General features: G+C 47.3%; 1 protein-coding gene across 1 annotated transcript in view; it reads right to left on the reverse strand.

Moving 5' to 3' along the window:
- Window positions 1-27449, reverse strand: part of SUZ12 (SUZ12 polycomb repressive complex 2 subunit) — a 628949-nt gene that overhangs the window by 543942 nt on the left and 57558 nt on the right. The window contains exon 4 of the mRNA XM_069199996.1: window positions 26838-26906. Coding sequence (XP_069056097.1) covers window positions 26838-26906 — 69 coding nt within the window. The remainder of the gene's footprint in view (window positions 1-26837; window positions 26907-27449) is intronic.

Below are 27449 nucleotides of genomic sequence, written 5' to 3' on the forward strand. Positions count from 1 at the left end.
TTCCTTCACAGGAAACGTCCCAAAACACAACACAGACATCACATTTTTCCATGCAAAATTAGCCTGTTTGCGAAGTGGGTAGCTGTGGTTTTTGGGTCCTACCTCATCTGCCACCTAGGGAAACCTAGCAAAGCTACACATTTCTCCAAAACTAGATACCTAAGGGGGTCGGCCGGGGGTGGGGGTGAACTCTCATCAAGTTGCTTTACCCAAAATCCCTTTCCAACCTCACACTGACTTTAAAAAAAGAAAAACATAAAAAACAAAAACACATGCTTTTATTTCTGTGATGGAAAGTTCTGGAATCTGCACAGAGCCACAAACTTCCTTCCACCCAGCAGTCTTCTAAGTCTTTTGATGAAAATGATACCACAAATGTGTAGGTAGGCTTAGTGCCCTCGACAGGAAATGGCCCAAAACCCAACATGAATACATCAAACTTTCCACGCAAAACTGATCCATTCTTTGAAAAGTGGGTAGCTATGGTTTTTGGGCCCAACCTCAGCTGGCACCTAGGGAAACCTAGCAAACCTGTAAATTTTCGAAAACTAGACACCTAGAGAAATCCTGGTTGGGGTGACCTGTGTGGCACTGGCCAGGTTGTTTGACCCATAATCCCTTGCAGAATTCAAACATTGACAAAAAAAAAAAAACACATTTCCTCAACTTTGTGATGGAAAGTTCTGGAATCTGAAGGGAGCCACAAATTTCCTACCACCCAGTGTTTCCTACAGTCTCCCGATAAAAACAATGCCTCACCTGTGAGTGGTCGGGCCAAGTGTCTGCGACAGGGAAGGGCCAAAAATGTGCTGAAATTGAGGGGGAACCAAAGTGGGTCCAAAAGGGCAGTTTTTTTCCATATGTTTTTAGGCTGACTCTGGGGTAGTCTATCTGGACAGATGGGGCAATGCTAGGTGGTAGGAATTTTGTGGATTCCGGAACTGTAGGGAAAATGCATCATTTCAAGCAAAGTTGGAGCTTTGCAGGGTATTGTGGGTAAGAAAATGGTGTAGGGTTCATGTGAAGCACACCACCCTGGACTCCCCTAGATGTTTAGTTTTCATAAGTGTCTGGGTTACGTAGGTTTTTCCTGATGGCAGCGTACCAAAGTCAAAAAAGTGCAGAAGCTCACCATTGCAAGTGGGACAATATCGGGTGTTAGCCATGCTCTCTTGGCCCACAAGTAAAATCAAAACAGTCAAATGTCTTCCTGCTTGCCATTAGGATGCAATGCTTTAGTCTGTGGGAGGATTGTGGGGTGGGTTGATGTGTGTAGGTTGGGAGGGCTGTTGCCCCTTCAACTAGGGTGGGTGACACAAACATGCCCATGGTGGTGGGAAGCCCCCTTCCCGCTATTTTAAAAAACTATGCTTCCCTGGTGTCTAGTGGGCTTTCTCCCCACCCTGGGGGCAGATTGGGGTTAATAATCCCCATTTATGTTGGGGGTGGGGGTGAGAGAGAGGTCATTGCCATGATTGTTCTGGGCAGCCCCTACACTACCAAAACCAAAGAAAAACCCTGGTGCCTAGTGGGCATGTCAACAAGGCAAATTCTCTTGTTTCCGGCTACAATAAATTATTTTGTGAGCACTAGTTAAGGTATCTTGTCCAGTTTAATTAATGAAGTTCATTAGCTTAAGGCTTAAGTGGCTCCTTTATCATCTCAAAACATTTTATATTTGGGAAAATGTAGGTAGCTAAGGAAAATGTCACTTACCCAGTGTACATCTGTTCGTGGCATTAGTCGCTGCAGATTCACATGCTGTGCATAGTCCGCCGTCTGGTGTTGGGCTCGGAGTGTTACAAGTTGTTTTTCTTCGAAGAAGTCTTTTCGAGTCACGAGACTGAGGGACTCCTCCCACTTCAGTTCCATTGCGCATGGGCGTCGACTCCATCTTAGATTGTTTTCCCCGCAGAGGGTGAGGTAGGAGTTGTGTATGCTAATAATAGTGCCCATGCAATGGAATAAATACATATTGTAGGAAGTTGGCTCTGTATGTGCTATTTCAAAGTAAGGAATAGCATGCACAGAGTCCAAGGGTTCCCCTTAGAGGTAAAATAGTGGTAAAAATAGATAATACTAATGCTCTATTTTGTGGTAGTGTGGTCGAGCAGTAGGCTTATCCAAGGAGTAGTGTTAAGCATTTGTTGTACATACACATAGACAATAAATGAGGTACACACACTCAGAGACAAATCCAGCCAATAGGTTTTTATATAGAAAAATATCTTTTCTTAGTTTATTTTAAGAACCACAGGTTCAAATTCTACATGTAATATCTCATTCGAAAGGTATTGCAGGTAAGTACTTTAGGAACTTCAAATCATCAAAATTGCATGTATACTTTTCAAGTTATTCACAAATAGCTGTTTTAAAAGTGGACACTTAGTGCAATTTTCACAGTTCCTAGGGGAGGTAAGTATTTGTTAGGTTAACCAGGTAAGTAAGACACTTACAGGGCTTAGTTCTTGGTCCAAGGTAGCCCACCGTTGGGGGTTCAGAGCAACCCCAAAGTCACCACACCAGCAGCTCAGGGCCGGTCAGGTGCGGAGTTCAAAGTGGTGCCCAAAACACATAGGCTAGAATGGAGAGAAGGGGGTGCCCCGGTTCCGATCTGCTTGCAGGTAAGTACCCGCGTCTTCGGAGGGCAGACCAGAGGGGTTTTGTAGGGCACCGGGGGGGACGCAAGCCCACACAGAAATCTCACCCTCAGCAGCACGGGGGCGGCCGGGTGCAGTGTAGAAACAAGCGTCGGGTTCGCAATGTTAGTCTATGAGAGATCTCGGGATCTCTTCAGCGCTGCAGGCAGGCAAGGGGGGGATTCCTCGGGGAAACCTCCACTTGGGCAAGGGCGAGGGACCCCTGGGGGTCACTTCTCCAGTGAAAGTCCGGTCCTTCAGGTCCTGGGGGCTGCGGGTGCAGGGTCTCTCCCAGGCGTCGGGACTTTAGGTTCAAAGAGTCGCGGTCAGGGGAAGCCTCGGGATTCCCTCTGCAGGCGGCGCTGTGGGGGCTCAGGGGGGACAGGTTTTGGTACTCACAGTATCAGAGTAGTCCTGGGGTCCCTCCTGAGGTGTTGGATCTCCACCAGCCGAGTCGGGGGTCGCCGGGTGCAGTGTTGCAAGTCTCACGCTTCTTGCGGGGAGCTTGCAGGGTTCTTTCAAGGCTGCTGGAAACAAAGTTGCAGCCTTTCTTGGAGCAGGTCCGCTGTCCTCGGGAGTTTGTCTTTTCGAAGCAGGGGCAGTCCTCAGAGGATGTCGAGGTCGCTGGTCCCTTTGGAAGGCGTCGCTGGAGCAGGATCTTTGGAAGGCAGGAGACAGGCCGGTGAGTTTCTGGAGCCAAGGCAGTTGTCGTCTTCTGGTCTTCCGCTGCAGGGGTTTTCAGCTGGGCAGTCCTTCTTCTTGTAGTTGCAGGAATCTAATTTTCTAGGGTTCAGGGTAGCCCTTAAATACTAAATTTAAGGGCGTGTTTAGGTCTGGGGGGTTAGTAGCCAATGGCTACTAGCCCTGAGGGTGGGTACACCCTCTTTGTGCCTCCTCCCAAGGGGAGGGGGTCACAATCCTAACCCTATTGGGGGAATCCTCCATCTGCAAGATGGAGGATTTCTAAAAGTTAGAGTCACTTCAGCTCAGGACACCTTAGGGGCTGTCCTGACTGGCCAGTGACTCCTCCTTGTTTTTCTCATTATTTTCTCCGGCCTTGCCGCCAAAAGTGGGGCCTGGCCGGAGGGGGCGGGCAACTCCACTAGCTGGAGTGTCCTGCTGGGTTGGCACAAAGGAGGTGAGCCTTTGAGGCTCACCGCCAGGTGTGACAATTCCTGCCTGGGGGAGGTGTTAGCATCTCCACCCAGTGCAGGCTTTGTTACTGGCCTCAGAGTGACAAAGGCACTCTCCCCATGGGGCCAGCAACATGTCTCGGTTTGTGGCAGGCTGCTAAAACTAGTCAGCCTACACAGATAGTCGGTTAAGTTTCAGGGGGCACCTCTAAGGTGCCCTCTGGGGTGTATTTTACAATAAAATGTACACTGGCATCAGTGTGCATTTATTGTGCTGAGAAGTTTGATACCAAACTTCCCAGTTTTCAGTGTAGCCATTATGGTGCTGTGGAGTTCGTGTTTGACAAACTCCCAGACCATATACTCTTATGGCTACCCTGCACTTACAATGTCTAAGGTTTTGTTTAGACACTGTAGGGGTACCATGCTCATGCACTGGTACCCTCACCTATGGTATAGTGCACCCTGCCTTAGGGCTGTAAGGCCTGCTAGAGGGGTGTCTTACCTATACTGCATAGGCAGTGAGAGGCTGGCATGGCACCCTGAGGGGAGTGCCATGTCGACTTACTCGTTTTGTCCTCACTAGCACACACAAGCTGGCAAGCAGTGTGTCTGGGCTGAGTGAGAGGTCTCCAGGGTGGCACAAGACATGCTGCAGCCCTTATAGACCTTCCTTGGCATCAGGGCCCTTGGTACTAGAAGTACCAGTTACAAGGGACTTATCTGGATGCCAGGGTCTGCCAATTGTGGATACAAAAGTACAGGTTAGGGAAAGAACACTGGTGCTGGGGCCTGGTTAGCAGGCCTCAGCACACTTTCAATTGTAAACATAGCATCAGCAAAGGCAAAAAGTCAGGGGGCAACCATGCCAAGGAGGCATTTCCTTACACATATGTACAAAATGAAGGTTTAATGCAATATATTTACAAATGTACAAATGTTCAAGATCTACTTCTAAACGGCTACAGGCTCCCGGGGAGGAGGGTGGGCACATGTGAATCTGCAGCGACTCATGCCACGAACAGATGTACACTGGGTAAGTGACATTTTCCGTTCAGTGGCATGTGTAGCTGCAGATACACATGCTGTGCATAGACTAGTAAGCAGTTATCTCCCCAAAAGCGGTGGTTCAGCCTGTAGGAGTGGAAGTAGTTTGAAATAAAGTTCTTAGTACGGCTTGACCTACTGTGGCCTGTTGTGCAGATAACACATCTACACAGTAGTGTTTAGTAAATGTATGAGGCGTAGACCATGTTGCTGCCTTACATATTTCGTTCATTGGAATATTTCCTAGAAAGGCCATAGTAGCACCTTTCTTTCTGGTTGAGTGTGCCTTTGGTGTAATAGGCAGTTCTCTCTTTGCTTTAAGACAGCAGGTTTGGATGCACCTTACTATCCATCTGGCAATACCTTGTTTTGAAATTGGATTTCCTGTATGAGGTTTTTGGAAGGCAATAAATAGTTGTTTTGTCTTCCTAATTTCTTTTGTCCTGTCAATGTAGTACATTAGCGCTCTCTTGATGTCTAATGTATGTAGTGCTCTTTCAGCTATTGAATCTGGCTGTGGGAAGAACACTGGTAATTCCACCGTTTGGTTTAAGTGGAACGGTGAGATAACCTTTGGTAAGAATTTTGGATTTGTTCTTAGAACGACCTTATTTTTGTGTATTTGAATAAATGGTTCTTGTATGGTAAACGCCTGTATTTCACTTACTCTTCTTAGAGATGTAATGGCAATGAGAAATGCAACTTTCCACGTTAAGTATTGCATTTCACAAGAATGCATGGTTTCGAAAGGTGGACCCATGAGCCTTGTTAAGACAATGTTGAGGTTCCATGAAGGAACAGGTGGTGTCCTTGGTGGTATAATTCTCTTTAGGCCCTCCATAAACGCTTTAATGACAGGTATTCTAAATAGGGAAGTTGAATGAGTAATCTGCAGGTAAGCAGATATTGCTGCGAGATGTATTTTTATGGAAGAGAAAGCTAGATTTGATTTTTGTAAATGTAGTAAATATCCTACTACATCTTTCGGAGATGCATGCAATGGTTGAATTTGATTATTATGACAGTAACAAACAAATCGTTTCCATTTACTTGCATAGCAGTGTCTAGTGGAAGGTTTTCTAGCTTGTTTAATGACCTCCATACACTCTCGAGTGAGGCCTAAGTGTCCAAATTCTAGGATTTCAGGAGCCAAATTGCTAGATTCAGCGATGCAGGGTTTGGATGCCTGATCTGTTGTTTGTGTTGTGTTAACAGATCTGGCCTGTTGGGTAGTTTGACATGAGGTACTACTGACCGGTCTAGTAGTGTCGTATACCAAGGTTGTCTTGCCCATAATGGTGCTATTAGTATGAGTTTGAGTTTGTTTTGACTCAATCTGTTTACTAGATGTGGAAGGAGAGGGGGAAAAGCGTACGCAAATATCCCTCACCAATTCATCCATAGAGCATTGCCTTGGGATTGCCGGTGTGGGTACCTGGATGCGAAGTTTTGGCATTTTGCGTTTTCTTTTGTTGCAAATAGATCTATTTGAAGTGTTCCCCAAATTTGGAAGTAAGTGTTCAGGATTTGGGGGTGAATTTCCCATTCGTGGACCGGTTGGTGATCCCGAGAGAGATTGTCTGCTAGCTGGTTCTGGATCCCTGGAATAAACTGTGCTATTAGGCAAATGTGGTTGTGAATTGCCCAATGCCATATTTTTTGTGTTAGGAGACACAACTGTGTCGAATGTGTCCCCCCCCTATTTGTTTAAATAATACATTCTTGTCAAAACAGACAACATGACGACAATGTATTTGTGGGTTATCATGGGTTGGAATGCTTTCAACGCTAGAAATACTGCTAACAGTTCTAGGTGATTCATATGAAACTTTCTTTGATGTACGTCCCATTGTCCTTGGATGCTGTGTTGATTGAGGTGTGCTCCCCACCCTGTCATGGAAGCATCTGTTGTTATCACGTATTGTGGCACTGGGTCTTGGAAAGGCCGCCCTTTGTTTAAATTTGTACTGTTCCACCATAGAAGCGATATGTATTTTTGGCGGTCTATCAACACCAGATCTAGAAGTTGACCCTGTGCATGTGACCATTGTGATGCTAGGCACTGTTGCAAGGGCCGCATGTGCAATCTTGCGTTTGGGACAATGGCTATGCATGAGGACATCATGCCTAGGAGTTTTAATACCATCTTTGCATGTATCTTTTGTGTTGGATACATGGCTTGTATCACCTTGTGAAAAGTTTGAACCCTTTGTGGACTTGGAGTGGCTATCCCTTCTGTTGTGTTGATTGTTGCTCCTAAGTATTGCTGTGTTTGACACGGCAAAAGGTGTGACTTTGCATAGTTGATGGAGAAACCCAGCTTGTAAAGGGTTTGTATAACATAATCTGTGTGGTGTGAACACTTTGTTAGCGAGTTGGTCTTGATTAACCAATCGTCTAGGTACGGGAACACGTGTATTTGCTGCCTCCTGATATGTGCAGCTACTACTGCTAGACATTTTGTAAAGACTCTTGGCGCTGTTATTCCGAATGGCAACACTTTGAATTGGTAATGTATTCCTTTGAATACGAACCTTAGGTATTTCCTGTGCGAGGGATGTATCGGTATATGGAAATACGCGTCTTTTAGATCTAACGTTGTCATGTAGTCTTGCTGTTTCAGCAGTGGTATTACGTCTTGTAACGTGACCATGTGAAAGTGGTCTGATTTGATGTAGGTGTTTAGTGTTTTGAGATCTAATATTGGTCTCAGACTTTTGTCTTTTTTTGGTATTAGAAAGTACAGTGAGTAAACTCCTGTGTTCTTTTGTGGATCTGGTACTAATTCTATTGCGTCTTTTTGCAGTAATGCTTGAACTTCTAGTCCTAGAAGGTCTATATGCAGTTTTGACATAGTGTGTGTTTTCGGTGGGACGTTTGGAGGGATTTGGAGAAATTCTATGCAATAACCATGTTGGATAATTGCTAAGACCTAAGTGTCTGTTGTTATTTCCTCCCAAGATTTGTAGAACTGGCTTAGTCTTCCCCCCACTGGTGTTGTGTGAAGGGGTTGTGTGACCTGTGAGTCACTGTTTATTTTGAGGGGTTTTGGGACCTTGAAATTTTCCCTGGTTTCTTGGGAATTGGCCCCCTCTGTATTGGCCCCGAAAGCCTTCCCTTTGATATTGTCCCTGGTAGGTAGGTTGTCTTGCTTGTGAGGTGCTGGCTTCTGTGGCTTGACCTCGAAACCCTCCTCTGAAAGTTGTTTTGCGAAATGTGCCAAATGTGCCTCTGCCCTGCGGGGAATAGAGTGCGCCCATGGCTTTGGCTGTGTCGGTGTCCTTCTTTAATTTTTCAATTGCAGTGTCCACGTCTGGCCCAAACAATTGCTGTTCATTAAACGGCATATTGAGCACTGCCTGTTGTATCTCAGGTTTGAAGCCAGATGTGCGCAGCCATGCGTGCCTCCTTATCGTCACAGCAGTATTTATTGTTCTTGCAGCTGTATCTGCTGCATCCATAGAAGAACGTATCTGGTTGTTGGAGATATTTTGTCCCTCTTCAACCACTTGTTGCGCTCGTTTCTGGAATTCTTTGGGGGAGGTGCTCGATGAAATGCTGCATCTCGTCCCAATGGGCCCTGTCGTATCGCGCTAGGAGTGCTTGCGAGTTGGCGATGCGCCACTGATTTGCAGCTTGTGCTGCAACCCTTTTCCCAGCTGCATCAAACTTGCGGCTCTCCTTGTCCGGAGGTGGTGCGTCGCCTGATGTATGCGAGTTGGCTCTTTTACGAGCTGCTCCTACGACTACTGAATCTGGTGTCAGTTGTGATGTAATAAAAGCAGGGTCTGTGGGAGGTGCCTTGTATGTTTTCTCCACCCTTGGAGTTATTGCTCTGCTTTTAACTGGCTCCTTAAAAATCTGTTTAGCGTGCCTTAGCATTCCCGGGAGCATAGGAAGGCTTTGATAATGGCTATGGGTGGAGGACAGGGTGTTAAAGAGGAAGTCATCCTCGATAGGCTCCGAATGTAGCGATACATTATGAAATTGGGCTGCCCTAGCTACCACCTGTGCATATGCTGTACTGTCCTCAGGTGGTGAGGGTTTAGTTGGGTACGACTCTGGGCTATTGTCCGATACTGGAGCGTCATAGAGGTCCCATGCATCCTGATCATCTTGGCTCATGGTGGTATGAGCTGGTGATTGTGGTGGAGTCTGTGCCGGTGATACATGAGTTGACGGTGGTGGAGAGGGTGGAGGAGTTACCTTCTTTACCACCGGTGCTTGTGGTGGCTAGTCTTGTTGCTGGAAGTCAAGTTTTCTTTTCCTTCTGATTGGGGGAAGAGTGCTGATCTTCCCTGTACCCCTTTGGATAAAGATCCGCTTCTGCGTGTGATCTACTTCTGTTGTTTGTAATTCCTCCTCAAATCTGTGTCTTTTTAGTTGGGAGAACAGTGATTGTTCCTCTGAGTAGGAACTGGTTTTCGGTTCGGTTGCCGGGTGTTTAGGCACCGAAACCGTGTCTTTAGTTTTTTTCGGCTCCGACGAGATCTTTATTTTTTTCAGTGTCGTGCCCTCTCGGTGCCGACCATCTTCGGTGCCGCTGTCTCTGTGCCGAGCAGTTTTGGTGCCGCTGTCTCTGTGCCGAGCAGCTTCGGTGCCGCTGTCTCTGTGCCGAGCAGCTTCGGTGCCGCTGTCTCTGTGCCGAGCAGCTTCGGTGCCGCTGTCTCTGTGCCGAGCAGCTTCGGTGCCGCTGTCTCTGTGCCGAGCAGCTTCGGTGCCGCTGTCTCTGTGCCGAGCAGCTTCGGTGCCGCTGTCTCTGTGCCGACCCTTTTCTGCACCACTCTCTCGGTCCCGAGATTGCTGCGTGCCTGTGTCTCGACCTGAGTCGGACGACTTCGGCACCAGCTCGCCCTTTTTCGGTGCCGATGGACGGTCAACTACTTTATGGGTTAAGCCATGGCCTGTTGGCAGTGGCGTCCCCTGGGCTTTGTCTGTTTTTTCGTGTGATCTTTGTTTCGACGTTTTACTCACGGTTGGTTGCTCTTCGACGTCGAATTCTTCGGAATCCGACTCGTGGATGGAGAAAGTTTCTTCTTCCTCGAACAGTTGTTGTCCTGTCGGCGTGGACGCCATCTGCAACCTCCTGGCTCTTCGGTCTCTGAGCGTTTTTCTCGACCGAAACGCGCGACAGGCCTCACACGTCTCCTCCTTGTGCTCGGGGGACAGGCACAAGTTAAAGACCAAATGTTGGTCTGTATAGGGATATTTATTGTGGCATTTAGGACAGAATCGGAACGGGGTCCATTCCATCAGTCTTCGTGTTGCACGCGGTCGGGCCGACCAGGCCCCGACGGGGGATCGAAAATACCACGAAGGGCTACCGGAGCTCTTGAAGGTTCGGTGTCGATTTGCCCTAACTCTCCCGATACCGAACGAAACAATACCGACGAATTTTCCAGAGATTCTGACTAACTTTCCGACCCGAAACACGGAGCGAAAAGGAACACGTCCAAACCCGATGGCGGAAAAAAAACAATCTAAGATGGAGTCGACGCCCATGCGCAATGGAACCGAAGTGGGAGGAGTCCCTCGGTCTCGTGACTCGAAAAGACTTCTTCGAAGAAAAACAACTTGTAACACTCCGAGCCCAACACCAGACGGCGGACTATGCACAGCATGTGTATCTGCAGCTACACATGCCACCGAACATGCAGTTACTTCAGAAGCCAGACTGCTGCCTGGAAATCCTTCAGAAGGTGTTCCATCTATCTCTGAATTTTAAGTGCAAAATCATTGTGTGCAGGAATTTGTATACCAAAGCCCTAAACTACTGCATGAGGTGAAATAACCATAAACAAAATGGCCATCTTGTGCCTCAAGAATCAACACCAAGCTGGGAGCATTCAACTTCACTTTGATTAAAGTAATTAGAGGTCTGGGGGAATATTCTTCAGTTTATCAACTGTGAATTCCCTTTCTGTGACTGACCTTAGTAGTGCATGGATATGAAAGGTTGGCTTTTTTTCTGTTTTCGTCTGTAGCGGACTTACCTATTTATGGTGATTCCCATGCCTGATATAGCTCCTGCAAGTAAGAAGTGGCAATTGACTTCTAAATTGATCGGAGACTATGTTATCCACCACGATTACTGGGTTTTTTCTAAAGTTAGCTATTTCTTACACACCTCCAAATATCTTGTTCCAACTGTGAGAGGGGCTAACAACCATATAAAACCTAGCTGTTGTATTTATTGCCTGTTATCAATTGTACTGATTGGAGAATTTGACCTTGAAAGTCTTAGCACTAGACAAATGTCTTCAGTTCAAGGTAGTGTGTGTGTTTCAGGAACATTGATCTTTTATATTCAATTGCACTTTGAACGATGCATCTGTTACATTGGCTTGCAGACTATCATTGTTTTGTTCCACCATTTTAGTTCCTCATGTACTGTGTTTATGCCTACAAAATGATGCTAGTTATTGAAATATTATGGTTCTAATTTCATGTGTAACCTTGCAGTTGGAATACATGATGCTATGAAAACCAGGAGTTTCACTACAGTCCTTACTGTCAGACTAGGAAATCTGGGAAAAGAGACCCAAGCTCTAGCAACGTCTTCACACTCTTTGGTATTGGATAGGCTACAACCCTTCTCATGTTGATTTCCATTGCTAAGAAAAACATTTTCTTTTGTAGCTAGTTCAGTGAGAATCCCACCTAGTACAGCATTTCACAATTTTTGGGATGTTATCAGGCATTAATAGAAATAACTCATCTTTACCAGTCAGTTATACAAGTAAAGGTAAACATGAAGTCTGGTGTCTCAAAAGAGCCACTAAACCTGCCAACGGCTTATTAAATACTTTGCTTAAAAAAATGCTAAACGTTCAACACCTGAACCTCCCAGGAGAGAATATCTGAATGAGTCATCTAACGTAGAGGCAAAACAAATAATAATAATAAAGAAAAGTGGGGTTAAGGAGAAGTCAAGAATGGGAAGGCATAATCAAACTTAATCTAAAGTACCCACAGATCCAAAGTAATTGCACACCATCCAGACAAGTAATGTTAAATTCTGCCTCCTAGAAGTCTCTGAAAGCCACAGAAAGGGGAACTGAAGTGGTTTTGCAACAAGCAGCTGGAATACAAGAAAAGGGAGCACTGGTGCACCTGATGGTAGCCTTGGCCAGTGACACTACTTCTGTTGGACAGGCTGCAGAAGATGCCTCTTGCAGTAAGCAAGGCTCCTTGAATATCCATGGTACATTCATGCTTCTTGTGGAACTCACGATTTGGGGAAAGTAGCCCCAGCAAGCTAACCACAGCCTTGCTATCCTTGATGTGATGCAGTGCAAAACCCACTGAGAGGCACACTTTCAAGCATGACATCCAATTAAGATACTATTTGCAACAGTCTGAACGAAGAAGTTCTGAAAGTCCTCTAGTAGGATGCACAAAAATCACACTCTCAATATCCTAAAGTGAATGGGTATAGCAACACAGGAGGCACACATTAGCTTATAACCAGAGTCCCTTGCTTTTCTTAGACCCTGCATAACCGGACAGACAAAACAGTAGGGACTTCCATAAAGAGGAGGAAGCACCGCCCAGATCCCAATCAGGGAGATCAGTGTCATTATGATACACCCATATACCCAGATATTTCAATGTGGTGAACTGGCACACCAACCTATAAAGAGGTTGTCCCTCCTATCATGTTTTAGGACCTGGTATAAAGGAAACATACAAGATTGAGCCAATTAACTCAGAGGCCCGATATCGTTGCACAGACCTACAGGGTTGTCCATGAGGCCCAGCATAGCATAGGGACACAAGGGCATCATCAGCACTAAGGGAGATCACATGGTGCACCCCCCTACGACTGATATGCCCTATGAACGCTCACGTAGGCGAACTGCCCAGCGGCTACATGGTCAACACAAAAATCATGGGCAATAGAGGGCAGCCTTGCCGAGTGCCCCTCTGTATATCAAAGATGGCAGAGATCAGCTGTCCCGTCTTGACCCGTGCCATCCGGTGGTCATACAGCACTCAAAGCCATCTGAACTACCCTAGCCAAAGTGCATTGCCTCCAGGGTTGCAAACAGATATCTCACTCCCAGGGAGGCAAAGGCCTTTTCTATCCTATGTCAAGTAAAACTGCTACAGGAACACCATTTCCAGTCTGGGCATCACCCATCAAGTCAAGGAGACGACGAATAGTATTCAAGCCAGGGATGAACCCATTTTTTGATCTGTGTGCACGAGGTGTCCAATGAATGGCAGCAGTTGGTTCACTGGGTCTTGGCCCAGCTTCAGGAGTACCACCATAAGGGCTTACCTCAAGGTATCCGGAAGATTACCCCATCCCATGCCTCCTTATTCATGTCCAGTAGTCTGGGAGTCAGTGTGTCAGAAAAGGCCACATAGTGCTCTATGGGGAGGCAATGCGTGCCTAGGGTCTCAGTCCAGGCAATTTGTGTTATGGCCATTTGCATCTTAAACCTGCAGAGGCAGAAGGCATCTAGTTTAGCTCTCTGAAGGGGATCCAGTCGGGGCACAGAGAGCACTAGGAACAAAGTGTTCAGGGCACCAGCAGAGTGGGTGCAAGTCTCAGAGTACAAGGCACGACGAGAACTGACGAAGGCATCATTAATTTCTACTCGAGTTTTAACAAAACATCCTTCACCTAAGTGCAAAACACTTACAGGAGAACACGAGCCGTTATCCCCGACCAGCCACGCCAGAAGTCAATCCGCCCTCTAAACCAAAGCATGTAGCCGGGCCAGATAGTGTTTATAATCTATTTCCAAAGATTAGCCTCTGTATCCTGATGCTCTTCCCTCAACTACCGGAGTCTATCGGCTACAGCAGCACTCTGCAGGGGTCGCACATCCAGGAGTCGCATTTCCTCCTCTCTAGTCTAATGCACTATAATTTCTGCTGAACCCCAACACTCCCACCCCCACCTCCTATCAATGTTGTGGCACTACATTAATCCCTACTTTATAGGCATCCTACTGCACCGCCCAGCAGAAAGTGGATCCAGCATTCAATGTGAAATACTGCGTGATGTAATGCCAACGAGGCACGAAAAGGGGCATCATGAAGCACCTCCAATTGCAGCCGACACACAGGAATACAGGGATGAGCCCTCCCCCATCGCTACGTCATTAGTGGGCAGTGATCGGACAGCATCTGCGCAAATAGGCAGAGAGAAGGAAGAGTGCAACGGTACAAAGGAAAGAATCTCTCTGTGTGTGTAAGCTGTGCAATGAGGTATAAAGGAGTACTCATCTCATTATATAGCCAATCCTGGAAACTCTGGGTTACTGTGCAGCTCGCCCCCTCCAAAAGCGTAGGGGTGCGAACCCAGGCACTATCTGAAACACAATGAAAAAAAAACCCAACACAGCAGAAATAGCAGGGTCTTCAAGAGGAGGAGGGGTTAGACAGTCCAAGAACGCAGAGTGACCGTCCTTTGGGACATAAATAGCCAACAGTGCAAGAGGTGCACCATTTAGGCAAGCGAGTCCTAGCAGAAGACCCCTTGCCCAGAGGAGGAGGGGGGTGGGGGGGGAGGTTGCAGGTTGCAGGTGCGGGGCTTATTAGGCCGTTGTGCCAGATGGATGTTTGGCCAACCATAATCGGCAATCAGGCTACTATATCCACTCAATGTTAAGTGAGGATATGCGGCATTGGCCAAACCTTCTGCCTTACAAGTATTAACTATGAGAATGTTACCCCAAAAGAATATTGCTGCTCCCTTTTCACATGCAGAATATGCTCTTGGAGGTACAAAAAGCACTCCTTTTATATGAGTTATGTGTGTACTATAGTTACTATAGTTAAGTTCCACAAAGTTGCTTAAAGTGCAGCATTTTTCATTTGAGATGTTCCATAGGAGCCTTTATCAGTGTGATTAAAAAAAGCAATGCGTTTTCTATTTCACATAAATGCAACTACAGCTGTTTACTGGAACCGTATGGACATATACACTAACCCTGTCTTTTAAAAATGTAGTTGGTAAAGCAAGTATGTCTTGCACTGTTGCCTGAAGTGGGTTGAGGGGTTTATTAACTTACTAGTAACTGAAAAGTTTCCATTTAGTAGCACTGCATGTGTTTGGTCTGTGTGCTTCCAGAAGGACAATTATACTGTTCTGAAAGATTGAAATAACCAACTTCTAACACCCCAGGTGCTAAACTGCAAGACCGAACTTCTTGGGGTCTGGATATATGATGAGACCTTTGAGCTGAGAAGATCCACTCTGAATGTTTATCAAGAGGTGAGTTTGACATTTCTAATACTGCTAAGAACCAGGTTTACCTGGCCCAAGATGGTGTCATTAGAATAAGCCTCACTGAGTGTTGCTGCATTGTCCTGCTACATATGGGATGAGTGGGAGAAAGGGAAAAGTATAGGCTAATATCCATGACAAACTCATCTATAATGTATTGCCTATGGACTTAGTATGGAGATCTGGATGTAAAGCTTTGGCATTTCAAGTTTTTTGTTTCGAATAGGTATAATGTTGGATTGCCCCAGTTGTGAAAGTACATATGAAGGGCTTGAGGGCGGAGTTCCTACTTGTTGACACATCCTGCTTAATATGTCTGCAGAGTCATTGTCTACTTTTAAGAGATGTTCTGCAAGGGAGGTGCATGTTGTGAAAAATGAACCAGATCCTCTCGGCTAGTTTAGGAGCAGCAAGTGTGTGCCCCTGTTACTTAATGTAACACACTGCAGTCATTTTGTCAGTTTTGATCAAGACTGCCTTGTCTAATCATTGCATAACAGGCTTTGAGCGCTAGCGGTATGACTAGAAGTGTGGTACCAAATCCTGTGCACCTTGAACAGTTTTGCTTCCAAGGTGTACGCACCATCCAATAAGCAATGAGTCAGTAGTCATGGTCACCTGCGGAAAAGAGCCCAAAAAGACCAGCTGATTAATAGGTTCTTGCTGTTTCATCAAGACAGATAGTGATACATGCTGGCCTTTATCAACACTAGATCGTAGGGTTGACCCTATGCTTGTGGCCACTGACTGGTGAGACTGCTAGAGAGGATGCTTGTGTAATCAGGCTTTTGCCACAACTGCTATACAGAATACCATCATTCCAGGCAGTCTCCTTACATGTATTACTGATATTGGATAAACTGACTGAAAGAGGCAATAGCTGTTTAACTGACATCACCCTCTGGTTGCTTGGATATGCTTTCGCAGTGACTGAATTACTGATCCAAAAATAGTTGAATCTGTTGAGTTTGGAGGTCAGATTCCTTCACAATGATTGTGAACCCTAATCTGTGTAATAAATTGAGTGCTGTCAAAGTGTATGCTAGGCATTTGTTTGCTGCTGCTCTTGAGCAGCCAGCGTCTAAGGAAAGGTGTGGACACTCCCTCTCCAGATGTGAGCTCTGAACACTCCTAGCCATTTTCTAAAGATCCTTGTGGTTGTTGCGATCCCAAAGGGAGTACTGTGAGCTGGTAGTGCTGACCTCTTACCACAAATCTTAGGAGTCAGTGATGTTTATGATGAATATGGTTATGGAAGTATGCATCTCTGAGGTCTAAAGCTATCATGAAGTCTATCTTGTGAAGAAGGGTGATGTCCTCTAATGTGTTCAGATGAAAGTGCTCCAACGGGGGGGGGGGGGGGGGGTTGGGGGACAGGTTTAGTTACCCAACATCTAGTATTTGAAAGAATCCCATCCTTTTCTGTGAATGTGGAAACACACTAAGCATACCCCAACCCACTTATTTAAAAGGTACTGTAGGAAGTTGGCTCTGTATGCACTATTTCAAAGTAAGGAATAGTATGCACAGAGTCCAAGGGTTCCCCTTAGAGGTAAGATAGTGGCAAAAAGAGATAATACTAATGCTCTATTTTGTGGTAGTGTGGTCGAGCAGTAGGCTTATCAAAGGAGTAGTTTTAAGCATTTGTTGTACATACACAAGCAATAAATGAGGAACACACACTCAAAGACAATTCCAGGCCAATAGGTTTTTGTACAGAAAAAATATATTTTCTTAGTTTATTTTAAGAACCACAGGTTCAAATTTTACATGTAATACTTTAAATGAAAGCTATTGCAGGTAGGTACTTTAGGAACTTTGAATAATCAAAATAGCATACACAGTTTTCAAATAAATCACATATAGCTATTTTAAAACTAGACACTTAGTGCAATTTTCACAGTTCCTAGGGGGAGTAAGAGTTAGTTTTTGCAGGTAAGTAAACCACCTAGAGGGTTCAAGTTTGGGTCCAAGGTAGCCCACCGTTGGGGGTTCAGAGCAACCCCAAAGTTACCACACCAGCAGCTCAGGGCCGGTCAGGTGCAGAGTTCAAAGTGGTGCCCAAAACACATAGGCTTCAATGGAGAAGGGGGTGCCCCGGTTCCAGTCTGCCAGCAGGTAAGTACCCGTGTCTTCGGAGGGCAGACCAGGGGGGGTTTTGTAGGGCACCGGGGGGGACACAAGTTAGCACAGGAAGGGCACCCTCAGCAGCACGTTGGCGGCCGGGTGCAGTGTGCAAACACGCGTCGGGTTTGTCGTTGAAATCAATGGGAGACCAAGGGGTCTCTTCAGTGATGCAGGCAGGCAATGGGGGGGGCTCCTCGGGGTAGCCACCACCTGAGCAAGGGAAAAGGCCTCCTGGGGGTCACTCCTGCACTGGAGTTCGGATCCTTCAGGTCCTGGGGCTGCAGGTGCAGAGTCTTTCCCAGGCGTCGGGATCCGAGGAACAGGCAGTCGCGGTCAGGGGGAGCCTCGGGATTCCCTCGGCAGGCGTCGCTGTGGGGGCTCAGGGGGGGCAACTCTGGCTACTCACGGTCTCGCAGTCGCCGGGGAGTCCTCCCTGAAGTGTTTGTTCTCCACAAGTCGAGCCGGGGGCATCGGGTGCAGAGTAGCAAGTCTCACGCTTCCGGCGGGAAACGCAGTTGTTGTAAAGTTGCTCCTTTGGAAACAAAGTTGCAGTCTTGGGTGAACAGAGCCGCTGTTCTCTGGAGTTCTTGGTCCTTCTAGAGCAGGGCAGTCCTTTGAGGCTTCAGAGGTCACTGGTCCCTGTGGAAAGCGTTTCTGGACCAGTGTCTTTAGAAGTGGGGAGACAGGCTGGTAGAGCTGGGGCCAAAGCAGTTGGTGTCTCCGTCTTCTCTGCAGGGTTTTTCAGCTCAGCAGTCTTCTTCTTAGGTTGCAGGAATCTATCTTGCTTGGTTCTGGGAGCCCCTAAATACTCGATTTAGGGGTGTGTTTAGGTCTGGGAGGGCAGTAACCAATGGCTACTGTCCTTGAGGGTGGCTACACCCTCTTTGTGCCTCCTCCCTGAGGGGAGGGGGTCACATCCCTATTCCTATTGGGGGAATCCTCCATCTGCGTGAAGCACCTCCACCCAGAGCAGGCTTTTGTTTCTGTCCTCAGATGCACAAAGGCCCTCACCACATGGGGTCAGAAACTCGTCTCTCAGCAGCAGGCTGGCACAGACCAGTCAGTCCTGCACTGAACAAATGGGCAAAATACAGGGGGCATCTCTAAGATGCCCTCTGTGAGCATTTTTTAATAAATCCAACACTGGCATCAGTGTGGGTTTATTATTCTGAGAAGTTTGATACTAAACTTCCCAGTATTCAGTGTAGCCATTATGGAGCTATGGCGTTCGTTTTTGACAGACTCCCAGACCATACATTGGTTGCTTCTCTGGGTAGCCACCACCTGGGCAAGGGAGAGGGCCACCTGGGGGTCGCTTCTGCACTGGAAGTCGGTTCCTTCAGGTCCTGGGGGCTGCGGGTGCAGTGTCTTTACCAGGCGTCGGGTTCCTTGAAGCAGGCAGTCGCGGTCTGGGGGGAGCCTCTGGATTCCCTCTGCAGGCGTCGCTGTGGGGGCTCAGGGGGGGTCAACTCTGGCTACTTACTGGCTTGCAGTCGCCGGGGAGTCCTCCCTGTAGAGTTGGTTTTCCGCAGGTCGAGCCGGGGGCGTCAGGTGCAGAGTGGAAAGTCTCACGCTTCCGTCGGGAAACGTGTGGTCTTTAAAAGTTGCTTCTTTGTTGTAAAGTTGCAGTTTCTTTGGAACAGGGCCGCTATCCTCGGGAGTTCTTGGTCCTTTTAGATGCAGGGTAGTCCTCTGAGGCTTCAGAGGTCGCTAGACCCTGGGGGATGCGTCGCTGTTTTTCTTGAAGTGGGGAGACAGGCCGGTAGGGCTGGGGCCAAAGCAGTTGGTGTCTCCGTCTTCTCTGCAGGGCTTCAGGTCAGCAGTCCTTCTTCGTCTTCAGGTTGCAGGAATCTATCTTGCTTGGTTCTGGGGGCCCCTAAATACTCAATTTAGGAGTGGGTTTAGGTCTGGGGGGGTTAGTAGTCAATGGCTACTAGCCCTGAGGGTGGCTACACCCTCTTTGTGCCTCCTCCCTGAGGGGAGGGGGGCACATCCCTAATCCTATTGGGTGAATCCTCCATCTGCAAGATGGAGGATTTCTAAAAGTCAGAGTCACCTCAGCTCAGGATACCTTAGGAGTTGTCCTGACTGGCCAGTGACTCCTCCTTGTTTTTCTCATTATCTACTCCGGCCTTGCCAAAAGTGGGGCCGTGGCCGGAGGGGGCGGGCATCTCCACTAGCTGGGATGCCCTGTGGCGCTGTAACAAAGGGGGTGAGCCTTTGAGGCTCACCGCCAGGTGTTACAGTTCCTACAGGGGGAGGTGAGAAGCACCTCCACCCAGTACAGGCTTTGTTCCTGGCCACAGAGTGACAAAGGCACTCTTCCCATGTGGCCAGCAACATGTCTGGTGTGTGGCAGGCTGGTAAAACTAGTCAGCCCACACTGGAAGTCTGGTATGTTTTCAGCAGGCATCTCTAAGATGCTCTCTGGGTGTATTTTAAAATAAAATGTACAGTGTGCATTTATTGTGCTGAGAAGTTTGATACCAAACTTCCCAGTTTTCAGTGTAGCCATTATGGTGCTGTGTAGTTAGTGTATGACAGACTCTCAGACCATATACTCTTATGGCTACCCTGCACTTACAATGTCTAAGGTTTTGCTTAGACACTGTAGGGGCGTAGTGTTCATGCACCTATGCCCTCACATGTGGTGTAGTGCACCCTGCCTTAGGGCTGTAAGGCCTGCTAGAGGCGTGACTTATCTATGCCATAGGCAGTGTGAGGTTGGCATGGCACCCTGAGGGGAGTGCCATGTCGACTTAGTCGTTTTCTCCCCACCAGCATACACAAGCTGGCAGGCAGTGTGCATGTGCTGAGTGAGGGGTCCCCAGGGTGGCATAAGACATGCTACAGCCCTTAGAGACCTTCCCTGGCATCAAGGCCCTTGGTACCAGGGGTACCAGTTACAAGGGACTTACCTGGATGCCACAGTGTGCCAATTGTGGAGACAAAGGTACTGGTTAGCAGGCCTCAGCACACTTTCAAATCATAACTTGGCATCAGCAAAGGCAAAAAGTCAGGGGGTAACCATGCCAAGGAGGCATTTCCTTACACATGTATTCTGACAATGTTGACCAAAGACATCATATGTAGGTGTTGAAAAGGATATGGCTATGGCACAAACCTTGAGGGACGCCGCAGATTATGTTTTTGGATTCTGAGGTAGAGGGAGGTAGGCAGATTCTCTGGACTCTTCCAGTGAGGAGGGAAGTGATCTATTTGGAGGCGTCTCCTTGGATGCCGATATGATGAGGATCCAGCCACCAATTGTTCCTGTTCAAGGAGAGATCTGATGTCTTCTTTGTCTGTGTTAAGTGCAGTTTTGGTGCTGTAAATGGTGTGGAATCCTGCCTGAGACGAGTTGAGGAGACAGTTGGTCTCCAGGTGTTCTGAGAGTTGGCAGGACTTTGGCAGGAAAGAGCAGCAGAGAAATAGGGGTGGTAGTTATTGGGTTTGTTAGGGTCAGGGGATGGTTTCTTGAGTAGGGGTTTGACTTCTGCGTGTTTCCATTCTTCATGGAAGGTGGCCATGGTTAAGGATGCTTTGAAGATTGCAGTGAATTTGTAGCTGATCGTCTTGCTTCAGAGGCTGAAGATGTGATGGATGTAGGAAGCTGGCTCTGTATATACTATACCAAAATGAGATATAGTGTGCACACAGTCCAGGGATTCCCCAGAGGATTAACAGAGGCTAAAGTAGATAACATTAATGCTCTTTTGTGGTTGAGCTGTTAGGCTTATCAGAGGGTAATGCAAAGCATTTGTTGTACATACACAGTCAAGAAATGAGGCATACACTCCATAACTAACTCCAGGGCAATTGTTTTTATATAGCAAAAGGATCACAGGATCACACCAAACACACATCATCAGGGGCACAGGGTGCAAACAGAGTTATGCGCCCAATGCTTTCCAGGAGGGGGTCACAAAAGATGCTGCAGCATGGTACCAGGGGGTCGGTATTGGGAAACCAAAGGCTGGACAGGCAGGAGAGGTGCCTGCTAGACATTGCTGGACAGTCAGTCAGATTCCCACAAGGCCAGGGGCTGTAGGTGCGGGGTCTCCTTGGTCGTCGGGTCCGGTCGCGGTCAGAGGGAGCCACTGGATCCAGGCTGCCGGCGTGGCTGGTTGCCCAGGAGGGGTCAACCCAAGATGGACTCAAGGTTGGAATCACCGGAGAACCTCCTTTGGACCGGTGGGCCAAATGGACTCTGGCTGTGGGCGTCTGGTGCAGAGTGGGCAGGACTCGCATACCTGGGGCAGTTCTGGAGTCCTTTGGGTGATTTCTTCACTGTCCTCTGGAGATCTTGGTCCTTCGCTGGGCAGGCAGTCCTCTGGGGGTTTGTAGATGTCATTGGTCCTGCAGGTGCCAAGTCAGCTGTCATTTGAAGTCTTCACAGCTGGGATCAGGTTAGCAGTCCTTTCTTCATCGAGGTCGCCAAGAATCTGGTGAGCTAGGCTCAGGGGTGCCCTTAAATCCTAGTTTTAGGAGTATTACAGGGGTTAGAGGGCAGCAGCCAATGGCTACTGTCCCAGAGGGTGGCTGCACTCTTCCTGTGCCCACTCCCTTTGGGAGGGGTGCACATTCCCAACCCTATTAGTCCCTGTCCTCCAAACCAAGATGGATGATTCTGCAGAGAGGGGGTCACTCCAGCTCTGGATACCTTAGGGGTGGTCTTGGCTGGAGTGGTCACTCCTTCCTGTTTTACCCAATTCTCCCACCGGACTTGCCCCCAAAAGTGAGGCTTCGTCAGGTGAGATGGGGAGCATTTCCACTAACTGAAGTGCCCTGGGGCACTGTAACAGGAGGCCTGAGCCTTTGAGGCTCACTGGCAAGTGTTGCTGTTCCTGCAGGGGGAGGTGTGAAGCACCTCCACCCTGAGCAGGCTTGGTTTGTGACTTCAGAGAACACAAAGGCTCTCACCCCATGGGGGTCAGAAACTTGTCTGGAAGTGGCAGGCTGGCATAGACTGGCCAGCCTTGCACTAAAGAGTTGGTTTGAGTACAGGGAGTATCTCTAAGATGCCCTCTGGGTGCTCTGTACAATAAATCCAACACTGGCATCAAGGGTGGGTTTATTGAGCCGAGAAGTTTGACGCCAAACTTCCAAGGCCTTCAGTGAAGCCGTCATAGAGCTGTGGAGTTCGTAATGACAAACCCCCAGCCCATGTACTTAATATGGCCACACTGCACTTACAATTTCTAAGAATGGACTTGGGCACTGTAGGAGCATATTGCTCATGCAGATATGTCCTCGCCTGTAGTATAGTGCACCCTGCCTTAGGGCTGTAAAGCCTGTTAGCGGGGTGAATTACCTATGCCACAGGCAGTGATTGGTGGGTATGGCATTCTGAGAGGGATGTCATGTCGACTTTACCTTTTTCTCCCCACCAGTACACACAATATGCAACGGCAGTGTGCATGTGCTTGGTGAGGGGTCCCTTAGGGTGGCATAATACATGCTGCAGCCCTTAGAGATACTCCCTGGTTACCGAAACATTGGTACCTTTTACAAGGGACTCAGCTGTGTGCTGGGGGTGTGCCAATTGTGGGATCAATGGTACAGTTTAGGGAAAGAACACTGGTGCAGAGGCCTGGTTAGCAGGATCCCAGCATACTCAGTCACATAAAACAATATTAGGCAAAAGGGGTTGGGGGAGGTGGGATTTAAACATGCCAAAAGGGGCTCTTTCCTACAGTGGAGACAGTGATGTGAGGGTGCTCTGAGTGGACTGGGTCCACAATGGCTGCAGTGTCCTCTGTGGTGACCTGGTCCCAGGTGGTGAGCAGGTGGTCATATTTGTTGTTTGTTGTGCGAGAAGGCAGAGGGTGTCTGTGATGGTGGGTTTAAAGTTTTCGTCTAAGGTGGCGATTTTGTAGTGCAAAGAGTGTCGAGCAGCTCTTAGAATTACAGCTTGGTATACTGTTGTATTGTCTGGAGAGGGAGATGGTTTCACTCAAAGTTCAAAACCTTGATCCTCTGATGGATCCAAGTTGTAGCCCTCCCATGGATCGTCATCTGCACCAGTAAGCTAGTTGCAACCCCCTCACCGCCCACTTCCTATTCCCCCGCCCCTTCCCACATATGGACAACCAGGCTCTGAGAACGAATACGTAGATTCTTCGAGAGGCTGGGATGGAGGCAAGGGAGGCAGTGGTGAAATTGCCCTTGGTGGTGTTAATGGTAATGGTGTTTCTGATGATGGGGAAGGAGTTGGGAAAGGGGCAATTGGTGCAGCAGAGTTTGGCATGGAAGGTGTACCAAAACGATGAGGAGGTGGCATTTGCACTTTAAGTCTTTTTAGTCCAGATTGTGGAAGTTCATCATACTGCAGTTCTTCATCAAATGTTATCTTCATTTTCTTTGGGAGGAAGCATGGAGACTGATGGATTATGCAGAGATTTTCCCAGAACCTTACCCATATATGGATGAAAAAAAATACATTTTTCGTGAGCACTGAGCTCCTCTGCAAGTATTTAAGATCGGTGTCTCCAAAATTTCTGAGTCTACAGTTCCTTCGATTTTGGCTTTGAATCCAAGACCCTGGTTCAGACTTCAAAGGTGGAGTTTTCTGTACCTTTGAGTGCTATAACTGAGTGCATATGGGTATACTCCTTCAGCTCTGAAGTTTGGCTCAGCTCTGACTGGGGCCCAAGGGTGGCAGTGGGCCTACAAACCTCCTTTGGGCTTTTTCAGGCCGAAAGCCTAAACATGTCTTTTTCAGACCATTTTCTCCCAAAGCCCTGTGTAAGGAAATGCCGCCTTGGCATGGTTACCCCCTGACTTTTTGCCTTTGCTGATGCTATGTTTTGAATTGAAAGTGTGCTGAGGCCTGCTAACCAGGCCCCAGCACCAGTGTTATTTCCCTAACCTGTACTTTTGATTCCACAATTGGCACACCCTGGCATCCAGGTAAGTCCCTTGTAACTGGTACCCCTGGTACCAAGGGCCCTGATGCCAGGAAAGGTCTCTAAGGGCTGCAGCATATCTTATGCCACCCTGGAGACCCCTCACTCAGCACAGACACACTGCTTGCCAGCTTGTGTGTGCTGGTGAGAACAAAACGAGTAAGTCGACATGGCACTACCCTCAGGGTGCCATGCCAACCTCACACTGCCTATGCAGTATAGATAAGTCACCCCTCTAGTAGGCCTTACAGCCCTAAGGCAGGGTGCACTATACCATAGGTGAGGGCAGCAGTGCATGAGCACTGGGCCCCTACAGTGTCTAAGCCAAATCTTAAACATTGTAAGTGCAGGGTAGCCATAAGAGTATATGGTCTGGGAGTCTGTCAAACACGGACTCCACAGCACCATAATGGCTACACTGAAAACTGGGAATTTAGATTCCTGCAACTTACAGAAGAAGAGGACTGCTGAGCTGAAAACCCCTGCAGAAGAAGAAAGAAGACACCAACTGCTTTGGCCCCAGTCCTACCGGCCTGTCTCCTGCCTTCCAAAGAAACCTGCTCCAGCGACGCTTTCTCCAGGACAAGCGACCTCTGAATCCTCAGAGGACTGCCCTGCTTCCAAGAGACCAAGAAACTCCAGAGAAAAGCGGCCCTGTTCAACAAAGACTGCAAGTTTGTATCCAGAGGAGCAGATTTAAAGACCCCTGCAATCCCCGCAAGAAGCGTGAGACTTGCAACACTGCACCCGGCGACCCCGACTGGTGGAGAAACAACACCTCAGGGAGGACCCTCCGGCGACTCCGAGACCGTGAGTAACCAAAGTTGTCCCCCCTGAGCCCCCACAGCGACGCCTGCAGAGGGAATCCCGAGGCTCCCCCCTGACCATGACTGCCTGACTCTAAAATCCCAACGGCTGGAAAAGACCCTGCACCGGCAGCCCCCAGCACCTGAAGGATCGGAACTCCAGTGCAGGAGTGACCCCCAGGAGGCCCTCTCCCTTGCCCAGGTGGTGGCTACCCCGAGGAGCCCCCCCCTTGCCTGCATCGCTGAAGAGACCCTTTGGTCTCCCATTGATTTACATTGCGAACCCGACGCTTGTTTGCACACTGCACCCGGCCGCCCCGCGCTGCTGATGGTGTACTTTTAGTGTGAGCTTGTGTCCCCCCCCCGGTGCCCTACAAAACCCCCCATGTCTGCCCTCCGAAGACGTGGGTACTTACCTGCTGGCAGACTGGAACCGGGGCACCCCCTTCTCTACATTGAAGCCTATGCGTTTTGGGCACCACTTTGAACTCTGCACCTGACCGGCCCGGAGCTGCTGGTGTGGTGACTTTGGGGTTGCTCTGAACCCCCAACGGTGGGCTACCTTGGACCCCAATTTGAACCCCGTAGGTGGTTTACTTACCTGCAAAAACTAACATTACTTTACCTCCCCCAGGAACTGTGAAAATTGCACTGTGTCCACTTTTGAAATAGCTATGTGTTTTATGTAAAAAGTATATATGCTATTGTGATTATTCAAAGTTCCTAAAGTACTTACATGCAATACCTTTCAAATGAGATATTACATGTAGAATTTGAACCTGTGGTTCTTAAAATAAACTAAGAAAAGATATTTTTCTATAACAAAAACCTATTGGCCTGGAATTGTCTCTGAGTGTGTGTTCCTCATTTATTGCCTGTGTGTATGTACAACAAATGTTTAACACTACTCCTTGGATAAGCCTACTGCTCGACCACACTACCACAAAATAGAGCATTAGTATTATCTATTTTTGCCACTATCTTACCTCTAAGGGGAACCCTTGGACTCTGTGCATGCTATTCCTTACTTTGAAATAGCACATACAGAGCCAACTTCCTACACCCTGGATGAGTTACTCACTCACAGACCATGCCGTCTTTGGCGTAGGTGGTGCTGACTTACATGTACCAGATGCCTGTAGTCTACAACAGAGCCTTCTGATGAGTGTTTAGGTTTGCACCCTCTCAATATCTTGGGGCTCCAGAGGTCCTGGCAGTTCCTCCTGTATGTCAAGAGGGCCTGATTCTATTAAAAAAAGTCTGGTGTGTCAGACCTCAGCCCTGCAACCTCGAATGTGCCTTAGGTATTTCTCGTCTATATTTTAGAGTCTTTTTACAGCTGAAGGCTTGGCAAAAGGTGTGCTCAGGTTCTTGGTGACTTGGAGAGAGACTGAGGCTACAAACTTGTGTTGGTCAGTCCAGGGATACTTGAAATTACAATGGGACAGAAAGGAAAGGGTGTCTCCGCCATCTGCCCAAATTCTCTGAGGCTGACTTCTTGATGGCTGTTTTGAAGGTAAATCAATCTGTTTCGTTTAAATCATCAAAAGTACTGATCATACGTTATAATTCCTCCGGATACAATGAAGAAATGCAATGCCTAAACTTACGAGCACAGACATCATAATATACAAGAACTGTTGTTTTCCATGTCTGAACCCGACGGAGGGAAGAAAAAAAAGAAAAGAAAAACATATTTAATGGTGAAGCCAAGGACCATGCACATTGTGGATCAAGAGGTAAGTCACGCTGCAACTTGTGGCAGAGAACATATAGAAAAAAAAAAAAGGTGCAATATCTAGTCCCCAACACTAGATGGCACGGAGTATTCAAAGCATGTGTAGCTACAGCAACACATGCCATAAATAATATTACAAAATCCTGCAATGAATGCTACCCCTGTAATTAAACGCCTTAATGTAAACATAACATACTTGTGAGACTCATGATCCCCTCTCATCTTCTCCACCTTTTTCAAAATATCATCGACTTCAAACGTTTTTCTGTTGAATAAAAATCAGAGAATGAAGTTAAACAACTGAAAGAATCAACAGCCAACATAAAATGAAACTAAAATATATATATATATATATATATATATATATATATATATATATATATATATATATATATATATCAACTTGAATTGATCTTTAAACATTAATGGCAAATTATTTCCCCAAAAAATGGCAAGCTTTAAAATCGCATTGGCAAAGCCAGTAGCGCTGACGTTACCCGAAACCTTTTTGACTTTGACAATGCTTGTTTTATTGATTTTTTTTTATTTTATTTTTTTAATTGATTGCTGTGGGAGCTACTGGGTCCTTAACAACATAAGAACATTTTCCTAAACTATACTTTTTTTTCCCCCGTAGTGCGAACGTTAAAATATTAACTAAAATAAAAAAAAATTAAAATATATAAATAAATAAATAAAACGCACGCATTGTCCAACTAGTAGCTATAGCTAGAAATCCTTTACAAGAGGACACGCTACTCTTAAAAGAGCAGAACACCATCACTCTGAGAGTAGTTTGCCAATAGCT

This window comes from Pleurodeles waltl, chromosome 7, assembly GCF_031143425.1.
Source record: "Pleurodeles waltl isolate 20211129_DDA chromosome 7, aPleWal1.hap1.20221129, whole genome shotgun sequence".
Classification (NCBI taxonomy): Eukaryota; Metazoa; Chordata; class Amphibia; order Caudata; family Salamandridae; genus Pleurodeles; species Pleurodeles waltl.